Raw genomic sequence first — 14,473 nt, forward strand, 5'->3', positions numbered from 1 at the left:
TAACTTACAAATACTCATTCAAACATCCTTACCCATCTTAGTTCTGCCCATACGCATCCAAAGAGAAATGATAATACCACCTGTCATCAGCGTGTGCCATGGAACTCCAATTTCTTGATCACGTTAGGCAAGCTGGACCTTTGCTATAGAAAGGGATGCCATACAGCACTCCCTCCACGACCTTGCCCCCACAATGTGAGAGAGTAACAAAAGCTCCAGAGGGTCACAGAGCCCTCTGTGATTTCTCCTCCTCTCCCTAACCCCCTCCTCTGACAAACTTCAGCCAAACTCATCGTCTGCTCCAGATGCCCTTTACACCCCCTCCCCCAGTATCTGAGAAGTAGGGTAAAAATTACCTTCTTACACTGGCACCTGAGGACAAAGAGCCTCTGTTTATCCTCTTGGCCGTTGCTGAAGGGGACAAAGCCACTTTTGAGGTCTTCAAAGTAGATGCAGATCCTTGAGGGGACGAAGTCACTCTTTGTGGAGAAAAAGGGGCAAAATGTCACACGAAAGCTCTGTCATCTTAACATTCAGCAGTCTGCTAACATGGTGAACTAAGTAAAGAGATCATAGCAGGTCATGATAGCAGTGATGGTAGCAGCGGTCAACACTGACAGAGCACTTGCTCGGTACCAGACACTCTTCTAAGAACCTCATCAATGGTCATTCAGCTCATCCTCACAGCAACCCTATGAGGTAGCTAAGACTGCAATCCCCACTTTGCAAGTAATGAAATGAAGCCACGAGGGGGAAACTCCCCATCCAAAGTCACTCAGGGAGCTGGTGACAGAGCTGGGATTCAAATCCAGGCTCCAGAGTCCTGTCTTAACCATGATCTTGCCATGCTCGGTCACTTCCCTTCTTGATGGCATCATTCATTCTTTGCAAGACCTAAGATTCCACTTCTTTATATTTTAAATCTGTCCTCTTCTTCCCACTCTGAAACTGCCCTGGGTGAGGCCATCACTACTCCCTACTCTTGATTACTAGCAACATCTTTTCATCTTATTCCTTAATATTCAAATTCTGAATAGTCTCTGCTGGAATCTAAAATATTTAATTATGTCGCTCCACTGTTTAATCCATTTAATCTTTCCTCAGTGCCCAGAAAGCCTAAGTTCCTTGGCTTTATTTATGAAACTCTCCAAAGTCTGGCATTCGCCTTTGTGAGCAGGTCCTTTCTATTCATGCCTCCCCACTAGACACCTCTACATGAAATGTTCTGAATTCCTTGAATGGACTGCATTCACACCTATGTCCAGCTTGCATATGCCGTTTTTCCTGCCAGGGCATCTTCTCTCTCTACTTCTTGTCCACCTCCATCTGCCTCATTCCTATTGTTTATCCTTTGATGATCCAACCAGCTGGTCCCCTATACAGCAAGCCTTTACTGAATTCCCAGGCAGGGTAAGCATCCTGTTCTAGCACACATTCTCATAGCCCTTACGCACCATATTTCATTGTCTGGTATTTGTCTATTTCCCTTGATATAAGCTCCACTGGGGGCAAAGAACTATCTCTCATTTCAATTCCTGATGGTTAGTCCAGTGCCAGACTCAAGACAGGATGTTCAATAAATGTCTGCTGAGTGGACAGAGAAAACTGACTCAAATCTGGACAGCCAGGGCCCAGGCATGTTTTTAACATCAAACCTATTTTAACTTGAACAAACCATTTAACATACTAGGACCTTGTTTTCTTTCTTTTCCCCCTTTTTAAAAAAAGATTTTATTTATTTGAGAGAGAAAGAAAGAGAGAAAGCATGAGCAGGGGGAGGGGCATAGGGAGAGGGAGAAGAGGACTCCCTGCTGAGTAGGGAACCCGATGCAGGACTTGATCCCGGGACCCCCAGATCATGACCTGAGCTGAAGGCAGCTGCTTACCGACTGAACCACCCAGGTGCATGGACCTTGTTTTCCTATCTGCTCTAGAAAAGCTTATTTACCTGTAGACTTTTTCCTTCACCTTCCTCCCCCCCAAACAACATCTTAAATACATGGTTTACCTCTAAAACAAGAATGGGAAAAATAGTATAAGGAAACAGCAAGTTTCTGGAGTTCTGTCAAAACCACCCACACCAAACAACCCTAGATTCTTGGGCTGAATGAGAACCAGAGGTGAGGGGTGAATCAGCTTTTCACCTTTATCTCATCAACAGTCTTTTTATTTTTAAAGATTTTTTTGAAATTTATTTATTCATGAGAGACACACAAAGAGAGAGAGGCAGAGACACAGGCAGAGGGAGAAGCAGGCTCCACGCAGGGAGCCCAACATGGGATTCGATCCCAGGTGTCCAGGATCAGGCCCTGGGTTGAAGGCAGTGCTAAACCACTGAGCCACCCGGGCTGCCTCCCTCTCATCAACAGTCTTGGCAAACATGTCCAAGGCTCTCACCAAGCCCTAAATGCACTCTGGTACCACTGGTACCTTGAAACCACCCTGGGACTATGTGGGGGACATTTTTCCTCTTCAAATGTTTCCTCTTCAAATGGAGGATGGGTGGGGGGGGAAGGAAATAAAACTCAAAAGTAAAGGAGAAGAAGTACATGTAAACCTAGGGGAAAAGAGGACTAACAGAAATGTTAAAAACTCAAAGCAAAATCTGTCACTGGATTGAAAGACACATTGCAGGGCAAGTTTCTTAGAGACCCTGCACCATGCTGAAAGCACAGACTACATTGACATCCCTACTGCAGCCAAACCTATGGGTGCCTCAAGAAAACAAAAATCCCCTTCATGGTGAGCATTAAAAATACAGTGTTTTGGATGAGCACTGGGTATTATACTATATGGTGGCAAACTGAATTTAAATTTAAAAAAATACAGTGCATTGTAACAAGCTGGAACAGAAAGGAAGGGACTTTTTAAAAGGGAAAAGTTGGGATCCCTGGGTGGCGCAGCGGTTTGGCGCCGGCCTTTGGCCCAGGGCGCAATCCTGGAGACCCGGGATCGAATCCCACGTCGGGCTCCCGGTGCATGGAGCCTGCTTCTCCCTCTGCCTGTTTCTCTGCCTCTCTCTCTCTCTCTGTATGACTATCAAAAATAAATAATTAAAAATAAATAAATAAATAAATAAATAAATAAATAAATAAATAAAAGGGAAAAGTTATGTGCAATTTGTCTTCACTAGTAAAGGTTGGGAAATATATCTAAAGGGTAGCATTTATTTATAAGCTACTGGAAATTCACCACATTAACAGTACCTGAAAGGCTGGGACACTGCTCTTGGGTGCCCTTTCATATCATCCAACCTAAGGAAATCAAAGACAAATGCTCAGGCATCACCAGGTTCACACATTTAAGCAAAGACCAAAAGCGGCTCTTACGGAGTCAGACCAGTAAAAATATTAAATTGGCAAAAGAGAGAAACCTCCCAAATGCGTATTAGTACTCATTTAGTTTCTAAAATAAATCCTAGAACCAGCAAGAAACCCACGTTAGTCATTTTGTTTCATCTTGAATTTCATTTACAGCAAATTGCTTTAAATCAGAAGGTGGTGCTACATCCACTCAGGGTCAAAAAATGTTTGATGATGATACCATGATGCCATTAGGGGAAACAATTCCAAAAAATGAGAATATTTCTAAGCATTAAAAAAAACCCCACAAAAATCATATTGGAATAGCCTTCTAAAATGTGTAACGGAGATTCTCTCACTTTTTTTGCCTATTTATGTGCCAAAATATATGCCAACTTATTCCTCCCGCCCCTTATGATTTCTTAAGAATCATATATAAATCTGTTTGAAATTAATTTTAAGCAATATAAAGCCATTTCTTAAGAGTTTCAAGGGAAACAATAGTGAATAAAAGATTAGAAATCTTGAAGAATCTTCCACTGAGTTATTAGAGGATATCCACAGTAAGCAGAGCACAGACTGAATAGCACTGGGTGTATCAGCTCTGTTCCAACTCATCCCCCTGGGGAGAGATTTAACCTCTCTAACCTCAAGCAACCAACCCAAACATGGGTAAAGATGCACACTTTTTGTGTTAATTCCATTAATCGTCATATCCAAACTAAGCACCTAACAAGGCTCCTGACCATAGTAGCTGCTCAGTGAATGATATGCCTCTTCAATTTTGGTAGTTGGTGGTTACTACCAAGCACCAGGCCTGCTATCCCATCTTCTCATGTTACTACCACTGTGAATTGGAGCGACATAAACCTTCATTCCTCAGGCCAGGGACCCATACTCAAAGCATAGGTAACGATGTGCTCAGACCTAATCTGACTTGTGTTATAATCCCCCTAAATAACACATGAAAACTAAACTCTATGTGAATCTGTTTGACATGTATCATGCTGGCAAAACACCCCTCTTACTGTGCATGTCTCTCACTTAAAAGGCAAAGAAAAGTAGCCATTTCCCATTATAATCATTTGTGAACTTGTCATCCCATACATCACAGTAAAGAATCTGGAAAATATTCACAGATTTTTGCACCTACGTTGATCCTGAAGACTTTCTAACTCATCTGAACCATTAGCAGGTTCTAAATGTTGTGATCACAAGTTAGGTTCCATCAATTGATTCTGATTAGTAATTTTAGACTTCAAGCTTGGGATGGTTATAACTTTACAGACACAGGTAAGAATTGTTCATTCAATTCTCAAATATAGAACATAAATCTAAGGAGTTAGGATATACTCAAGCTTGGCATTCAATACTTTTATGCACACTCTAGATTCAAAACAAAAGCCTTAGCACACATGTGAGGATTTGCCACAGGATAGGACACCCACTCACGGGGGAAGAATAGAATTCCAAAAGGAATTTTGAGCACAGTCCCAGAGATACCTAACTGCATAGCAGTTTAAGGTGGCATTCAGAGACTGAGATTATAGGAGATGCTTTCTGTAAACTTCTAGAATTTAGCTGCTCCCTATAGTGACAAAATAATAAACAAAACAAAACAGTAATAAACCAAAAAATAAGAGGTAAACATGGCACTTGTAGAGTGATATTCAAGAGAGATTAAATATTCTATCCACAAATGGAGGCACGATGTAAATTTAAAAGTTTAAAAAGGATCTACCTAAATGCACAGGATGGTGAGGAGCGTGGCGGCTGTCTCTGACTTTTTAAGGCACGTAGTTTGTCTCCTTGGGTTATACTATTTTTCATTTCCACATCTTCATCCTCTTCTAAGTTGTTCTGGAAAAAAATGCATGTTTCATAGAAAAGTTATTATGAAGAATTTTGCTTTCTATAGGTTTAATAGACTGTAAACTATATATTTCATATGGATTGACTTAACATAGATCACCTTAAGTAGCTTTAATGCACTACGAATTCTAAATACTAAATACATAATTCTGTACACTAAAGAATGTTCAACTGTTCATCAGTTAAATATATGGGTCAAATTCCACATCAGAGAAGCACGGGAATGGATGTAGTAGAGGGTAAAAGGAGCACTTTGTTACAATGGACCCTAACCAAAGAGCCTCTCATGCAAACAAAAATCATGCTTTGGAATATAGCTCAGATACAGACCGTCTCAATAGATACATTACAAATATGTTTCCAGGGACTACTAGGGTCCATCACTACAAATTTTCTGTCTTGTTTACAAAAATGAAAGATAAAACAATTTTCGATATCTAGACGATAACTTACCAAGGTCAATTAACACTAGTAAAAGCACGCAAGACCTTTCCAGGAGTTAAAGCTTACTAATTGGGAAAGTGTATTTCCTTCTGAAATAAGTCTTATTTCAGAAGTAACACACAAGGTCTTTTCACATGCCAGTTCACATTTAATTCTTACAACTCAGGGCAGGGAGGACACTGTTGTCCATAAAGATGGAAAAAAGGAAGTGCTCATAGAAGTTAAGAATATTGCCCAAGCTCCCCTAAGCTCTTTCTGACAGCTATGATTCTGAAAGATTTCTTGACCCCACATACAACATTCTTTCTAAAATATACGCCACAGCACACTAACACTGCACCAGTAAAGATTTTATTTTGCCCATTTCCTCCCCTGAATATTTCTTATGCCTTGAATTTGCTAAGATTCTTTGCAGCCATAAAAGTCTCCTCCCCTCTTTAAAGACAGAACTCTTATTTGATGAAGGATGTATGATAATATACTTCCCTCAGTCACAGTCTAGTCATATCTGATAGCCATTCCTGGCTCAAAACACTTCTTTGCTCCCTGCCACCTAGGTTGGGTTGCATCAATATACCTGGGATCAGTAGGCACATCCTGGGTAAAAAGACCATACCTTATTACTATAACTCTGAGTGTAAAAAAGAAAATAGAAATACAAAGCACATAGCCAGTGGGAAAGAGGAAATGCAGATGAAAGCTTCCTAGAGGAGGGAATCCTTTAACTGAGTCTTAAAGAATGAGTATAGAGTGAAATGGTCCTAGATCACAGGAAGGGTCATCCTGGCAAAGAATACCATCAGTTCAACAGTTACAGGATCATGGAACCTTAAAGTCAGACTTTCTCTTAAAGTCTTAAGTTGCCCATCTATAAAGTCTCCAGGAATCAGTTATATCATTCATCTCTGTCCATACAACCCCAGTTGCAGGAATCCATTACCACCCAAGGAAGCCTACAGAAATAGAAATAAGGCAGGCCTGAAGCGTAGGTTTGTGTGTGGGATGGTACACCTGAGGAGGTGGGCTTAGCTTCACCCAGTAATCAACATGGGTGTTGTGACCAGTTACTTGTACCTAACAGAAGGACGAGCACACAGCCAGTCTCTAGAATATGAGTGGGGTCCAGAAGTATATTAAACCTTCATGGGACTGGCTTCTTGAAGGACCTGACAGGATCTTCACCTTCATCAGTCGGGTTCATTGTCTATTGCGCACCTTTGTGGGAAAGCCAAGAAAGCTTGTCTGTCCTTCCAACCAGGAGGATCAGAATTATGTTCCCAAGTCTGAAACACCTTCAAAATTCTAAGGAAAAGTGAGTCTTCACCTGGCATTCCAAAATTCAACCTATCACTCTAATGTTAAAGGTAGAACAAATTTACAAAATTTCACCTTCCACACAATCTTTCTGAGAAAACTTACAGGATGTACATCAGGGAATAGTTAAGACAACAGGAAATCCAGGAAAATTAGGAATCCAATTGAAAAGTATGAAAAGAAGGCCTCAGGTCAGAAGTATATAGTACAGCTAGAGAAAACTAGTCCAGGGTAGGAAGGAGAAGTGTCTTCGGGAAAAGAATGAACTTGGTAAAACTTTTTTACTGTGTTAAGACTGAAAAAATGTGGGTGCCTAGGTAGCTCAGTTGGTTAAGTGTCTGCCTTCAGCTCACGTCATGATCCCGGGTCCTGGGATCGGGTCTCTATAGGGAGCCCACTTCTCCCTCTGCTTCTCTCTCTGTCTCTCATGAATGAATAAATAAAATCATAAATTAAATTCATTCATGAGAGACACAGAGAGAGAGAGAGTTGAGAGAGAGAGAGAGAGAGAGACTCAGAGACACAGGCAAAAGGAGAAGCAGGCTCCACGCAGGGAGCCCAACGTGGGACTCAATCCTGGGTCTCCAGGATCACACCTTGAGCCAAAGACAGCACTAAACCGCTGAGCCACCCAGGCTGCCCAATAAAAAGATTTTTACAAAATTTTAAATTAGCTTGGCACAATTTTGGCAGGGGGAGGGAGTACCCTTATTTTTTCCCAAGTACACAGAAACTATACAAATAAAAAGACAATTAACTTACATCTGAACTCATGTAACATCGTGTCAACTGTACTTCAATAAAAATAATAAATAGGAAACACTAAAAAAAAAAAAAAAGGTAACTAACTCTGGGAAAAACAAAGAAAGGTTCAACAAAGAAAACAGAGTATTCTACTGATACAGGAGAGCTTGGTTCTTCTCTCATGGAGTCAGAAGGATGAATCTCGCGGACACAGGAGAGTGAGTAAAGGGATAGAAATTTATTAAGTAAAGATACAGAGAAAGCACTCAGGAGTGAGAGGGGTCCCGGCAGGGTTACCACTGAGGGCTTGTCCAGTTGGTCTTTTATTGAGAGCCTAATCAGGGAACCTAAATCCTTTTAACATTATTTACTGATATCACCATTGAGTAAGGACTAGTGATAACATCTTTAATGGCTTACTTCTTCTTTGGGGTCTGGTTATTCTTTGGTGGTCACAGATGATGGTCATAAAAAAGACACCCTCCCACCCACACCTAGGGCAGGGTGGTCTGGCTTGTCCTTTATCTCTGGTTTCCTTACACCTCAGCATTTTTGGGATTTTTGTGAGCCTGCTTCCGTGGCCCTCTACCTAGTCCTCCCTAGCCCTGTTTGTCCCTAACTCACTACACCAAGCTCAGGAGTGAACAATCCTTACATGGTAATAATTTACATATTATTGGGGTTTTTTAAAGATTTTATTTGTTCACTCATGAAAGGCATAGAGAGAGAAAGAGGCAAAGACACAGACAGAGGGAGAAGCAGGCTCCATGCTGGGAGCCCGATATGGAACTCGATCCTGACACTCTGGGATTATGCCCTGAGCCAAAGGCAGATGCTCAACCGCTGAGCCACCCAGGCATCTCCATATTATTGGGTTCAACCAAAAATGATGATATAGCCATATTGGGAAGAACAGTGGAGTGGGAATAACACTGGGTGGGGGGGGGGGAGCTAAAATTCTGTCTACCACAACCAGGAGGCAATCAAAAAGTGTCCAAAACTCAAATTATTTTAAATAGCATTATAAGCAAGACATATGTGTTTAGAAATATGGTAGTGAAAATGCTGATGTAATTTGCTTAGAGGATCGCTCTTTTGGGAGTTGGTGTAGGAGTGGGTGTAGGAGTACAGAAGGGTGGGAGAGGGAACGGATATTTTTTATTAGAATTCAGTACTTTTTAACACCTAAAAGTGAGGTCACATATTCCTTGAAAAAATAAATACTAATTTAAAAAGATGCACAGTTAACCAAAAAAAATTAAGTGTTTTACATTATAGTTATGTCACATGTGTTTTCTCTCCCACTTTATTATGTATCTTAAAGGCGAAATCTTTTTTTAAATAATTTCAAATGTAGAAAACAACAAAAACACTGCAACAGACAGCCATGCACCTAACGAGCCAGATTCAATATATTTTCTACTTTAGCTCCTTTTCTTAAGGAGTTTACTTAAATACCCTAGCTCTCAAAGAAAAAGAAACCATTGCATATAAACTCCCAGCTCTCAATCTCTGGAGAAGGAAATCATGTCTCTTCTAAAGAAAAATATATATAATATTATTTTACCCTATGATATGTGTTTATGATAAAATACAGATGAGAGTGAAAAAAATATTAAAGTCACCTACATATTTACCATCAGAAGCAAAACACATTAGCACTCTGGCATATAGTCTTCCAGATCTTTCCCTGTGCTATACATACCATCTCCCAACATACTTCTTCCTACAAAAAGAGGTTGAGTTACATATACACTGCTCTGTAATTTACTTTTTCGCCTAAAAGATAAACTGCTGCCAGAAGTATTTCAGGATAAATTTTAAAGACCAAAACCAAAAAAAACCTCTACCATATTATTCTATAAATAAAATAAAATTCCATAAAATTCTGTCGTCTAGATATACCAAATTTTATTGATTTCACCCTGGTTCAGGCACTTTTCTATCTTTCATCACTATAAACAGCTCCAACAAACACCCTCCTTTATACATATGGCTTTTAAACACTGTTCTTTTATTGCCTTAAGATAGATTCATAGAAGTGGAATTGCTAAATACATTGTAAAGTCTTTTGCCATGTATCATCAAATTGCCCTCCATTTGACACTCCAACTGGCAATCTTTAGGGGTTTTTATTCTCCAAATCCTTGCTAATACTGCATACATTCTTTAATCTCACACAACTTGAGAGGCAGAAATAGCATCTTGTCATTTAAATTTGTGTTTCTTTCATTTCTAGGGAAGTAAAATGTTTTTAATGTTTACCAGCCATGAGGATTCCCATTTTGTTTTACTTGTGTATGTGGCATTTTCACATTGATTTTTAAGAGTTCTTTACATTAAAAAAAAAAAAAAAACCTAATTTGAATATGTTGCAAACATTTCCTCCTAGAGGATGACTGTGAGGAGAATGAACTGAAGAAGGTGAAGTCTGCAGGGGGGCGGGAAGGAGGGGGATGGAGGTAAGTGGCTCCTGCAGGGGTCTGGTGAGAGGTGACAGACTGGATTAGGGCATGAGAAAAACGTGTGTGTCGTTCCCCCCACCCCCACCCCGACCTGGGGACGGGGGAAGCAAGAGGGAGGGGAAGAGACCCAGACATGCAGTACAGGTCTGAAGAACTCTGCTGAAATCCAAATCATATTACTTTTTATCTCACCGTATCATCCCTTATTTTATTTCTGTGGCTACTGTACAAAGCTTCAGGCATTTTTAGGACTAAGGAGTTGCAAAACATATAAGCCATAAAATTCTCAGCAAGTGTTTAAAAGCCTTCAAACTCTTAACAAAAAGTTAATGTTGTTCAAAACACATTTAAATTAAATTACAGAATTAAGAAATTAGAAAGCTGTAAGAAAGAGGACTCTGGCTTTCTAGAATCCTGAGTAGGCCACAAGGACATGAACATTAACTAAGCTCTGTATTTATCAGAGCACCTAGAACACAAACACCTGTGAGGGGAAAATATACTAGAAAACACAGTTCCTTTTATCATGAGGCATAAATCAATCCCAAGAATTGGTGGACCTGGGGCAATCTGAAGGTTTTTCTCAGCAGATGCTGTTAAGTCTCATTCTTTCTACCAAATTCATTCCTTATAATAACTATGAATAGTCACTACTGATGAATGCAGAGAACCTAACCTGGGCCTCAGTTGTGCTCTTGGGCTCCAGACCCTTTCCCCATAGAGCCCTAGTGCAGACTCTCCCTGGCCCTGAGCTACTTAGATTCCCTAGACTCTGCTGAACAGAAACAAAGTCACATGGTTGCTGCTGGCCAAAGAAAGTGAGGAAGCCTAGTCCAGGGAAGACCCTCATATTGTTGCTCAAGGAGAAGGGTCACTCCCCATTGACTCTGGAGGGTCTGAGCACCAGCTCTTTCTTTTGGATACCAGGCTGCCCTATATAAAGGCAGGAAAATGAGAGTAAACTAAAATACATAAAGAAGGATCATTTTGATGTACTTATTTACAGATGATGGTCTAGCTAAAGAACAAATAATAGTGCAAAGTAGAAAGATTTATTTTATGCCATCAGTTGTTCTCCAAATATAGACAAGATGAAAATGAAAATAAAACACATTCATAGGTTTCAGTTGGATAAAGTAATCACTGACCAACACATTAATAAAATGGTGACAGAGTAAGCTACCGGGGAGGCCGTGGTGTGTGCCATTAAGGAAAAAAATCTATTAGATAAAATATAGCACACTAGGGAAAAAAGACGGAAGAGTTAAAATAGAAAAATGACATAAAAAGAGACTTTGAAATAGAAATGAGTAAAAATAGAAGTGAAAGGACTGGAAGAGAAAGAGGATAATGGATTTTTAGCAGGTTTAAGTGATTTGCCTAGGAAAGGTGGCTGGGTCATCTCCAAAATTCTTTCAGCTCTCAGATGTTGAAATTGTTAAGATGTAAAAGCTGGGGAAATGCAAAGATGTCATCTTCATAAGTTGCTTCTGATTATAAAAAGTTTTGTTTTATCAGAGCCCCCTAATCTGTCTTCTCACCTTCCTCGCTGCACTGGTTGAGACCTTTATCACCTGGGACCACTCCCCTATCACCCGGCCTTTCATCCCTAGCCACACACAGACCCCAACGCCCCTTCCACCTCACAGCCAGAGCAGTCTCCCCGTGGCTCTGTGGTGTACTGTCACTCTCCTGTCCAAGAGCTTCTCCTGGATCCCTGTGGCATTCAGACTGGAACTGAAATGCATAGTGGTCCTAAGAGTGGAAAGAACAGTGCTTGAAAGTAAGGACTTAATTTTTCACTTAACGGACTTTTTTCTAAGCTGTACCCTGTAATGAGAGTTTGATGTAAAAGAGCAAAGGATTTTATAAATCACAGTATTTCAATAATGTAATTAAAACACTACATTCTTGGGGCACCCAGCTGGCTCAGTTGGTGGAGTGTGTGACTCTTGATCTCTGGGTTGTGGGTTCAAACCCCACGTTGGGTGTGGAGATCGCTTAAAAATAAAATATTTAAAAATAAATAAATTAAAACACTACATTCTTGTTTACCAGATGTCAATTATGTGAACTTGGCTGAACAAGAGCAGCACCTGCACCTAATTAACATCTCGAAGTCAAGAGCATCTGATTGATTAGTGTGCTAATTTTGGATTATGACCTCGGAGCAGGAAAAGTTAACAACAATCACAATGCCAGGAGAAATTATTAGGACAGGCTGGCTACGGTTATGTTCAAAATTACTGATGTAATATGCTAAAGCCACACTCAGGACCTCATGGAGAGACACCAGAGTATGGAGTGAGGCCTCAAGGTGAGTGACTGAGTACAGCCTCAGCCAGAGTGTCTGTGTTTAAATGTTAGCTCCACTGCATACTTTGTGATCTTGGGCAGACAGTTCAACTTTCTCTACCTCAGTTAATGTCATCTGTTCAAAAGGACCTAGTTACAGTGCCTATTTCATACAACTATTATAGGAATTAAGAGTTCATCCATGTAAAGTGCCTAGAACAGAGCCTGGCACATAGTAGGTGCTATTTAGGTGGTTGTTACATTCTAAGCTCCTCACTTCACTCCTTACTGATCTGCCCCTTAAAGTGTTTTCAATTCCATCTTCTTAAAATTCTTTATGACCTCAGTGCACGATGGACCCTTAGGCTCTGGGCATGTCTAACGTACTACTGGTACTACTTTGTATTTGAGCACAGATTACCCTTGGATGGCTTGGATTATTACCAATTTCATGTACTCTTGTTTGTTTTCTAAGAAACTGTAAGCCTTCTTCATTCTTTCAAGCAATATTTACCAAGGCCCTTGGGCTGGGAACAGGCTCACAAAGAGGGCAGCCGGAAGCCTCAATCTCCACAGTGTCTATTGCCAGGCAGGGAAGAAAGAAGGAAGAAAAGTACAGTGCAAGGCAGAAGCACCAAGCCGGGAACCTTTGCCAGACCCACAGGATGGGCCATGTGTATTTCATAATCCCTAGCCCTACACTGAGGACCAGGTTCAGTCAAGGTAAAGCCTCTATTTTTAAAAGATTTCTCATAACTCGAAGTAGGCGAAGAGAATTCATCACAGCTGCAGCCTAGTCCCCTTACTGTGGCCTGAATCATTCTGGTTGATCTTTTTGCCTATTCACCTGCCTCTTGAGCACTGAAAAACTGTATATTCAAACCTTCCCAATCAGGTAATCACAGAGCTCCCTAATAATAACCAACCACAGAAAAAATCCCTGTAGGCCTAGAAATCAGAAAAATAATTTAGTATCTCATTTTCAATCTGACATTACTTTTAAAAAGGAAAAAAAGAAGCAACTTCTAGAAGAATAGTGCCTTTTTGTACTTTATGTACAAACTAAATAAATCGAGAATTTCCATGGGTTTCTATCTCAAACATTGGTATGGAACTTGAAACTTAAAATCCTTGCAGCACTCTCAACTTATTTTCCCACTTGGAATTCACAAGAACAACAAAGATATCACTAACTCTATAACATTCACTTCTGAGTAAACTAACTCCTCATATTCATGCAATGTTCTGGAGCCAGGACAATAAGCATGGCAAGGAAAGCACTTTAAAGTGTTATTTACACAAGACATCACCTAACTGAAAAGTGATTCAAAACGTATATGCATATCACTGTCTGAAATCTTAACCACACCATCATTCTGTGGCATTTCTGAATTATTTTCATTTCTGTGCTCTGACTTCAAAAATAATACCACTTCTGAATGGCTAGAGCTAAAATAATTAATTTAGAGGTACAGGGAATAAGAAACAGAGAAATAGCCCAATACCTGAATACATACTCATATATAAAACTTATTTTAAATTTCATATTTCATTCTTCACCCTTTCAGTGATAAATAAATGTTAATTATTCTTAAGTTCAACAAACTGAGATCTAAAAAAGTATGAGAACAAAATGCTCCACCAGATGTTAGTTTAATATGGATTATGATATAGAAAACATTATATTCCTACAAGATAAATTATGTTTCCCAGAGAGATGGATAAATTGTATGTGTGTCTTTTCAGAGGTCATCATGCAAAGCTCTATTTACTTTAACAAAACCTGAGAAGGAAATGCTGACCAGAGCAAGAAAAGTATTCTTGCTTGGCTATATTATAACATTAAAATGTCAGTTCAGATCCTTTTGTTTGCTTTGAATAGGACAGACTACAACACAGAGACAAGAAAATATCAACAAAGGCTCTGAACATCAACATGACCTTGGCTAACATTTACATTTTGTCAGGACAGATGATTCATACAAGTAAACATAGCCACTACATCAGTGGCTTCCTGGAGACCACAGGGTTGAAAAA

General features: G+C 39.9%; 1 protein-coding gene across 9 annotated transcripts in view; it reads right to left on the minus strand.

The window, feature by feature from the left end:
• Positions 1 to 14,473, minus strand: part of CDC14A (cell division cycle 14A) — a 182,880-nt gene that overhangs the window by 20,448 nt on the left and 147,959 nt on the right. For all 9 annotated transcript variants that reach the window (XM_041747779.1, XM_041747781.1, XM_041747782.1 and 6 more), the window contains 3 exons: positions 5,044 to 5,162; positions 3,207 to 3,254; positions 357 to 479 (listed from right to left, as the gene is read on the minus strand). In XM_041747779.1, the coding sequence (XP_041603713.1) occupies positions 357 to 479; positions 3,207 to 3,254; positions 5,044 to 5,162 (290 nt within the window). The remainder of the gene's footprint in view (positions 1 to 356; positions 480 to 3,206; positions 3,255 to 5,043; positions 5,163 to 14,473) is intronic.

Source organism: Vulpes lagopus, chromosome 3 (assembly GCF_018345385.1).
Source record: "Vulpes lagopus strain Blue_001 chromosome 3, ASM1834538v1, whole genome shotgun sequence".
NCBI classification, from domain to species: domain Eukaryota; kingdom Metazoa; phylum Chordata; class Mammalia; order Carnivora; family Canidae; genus Vulpes; species Vulpes lagopus.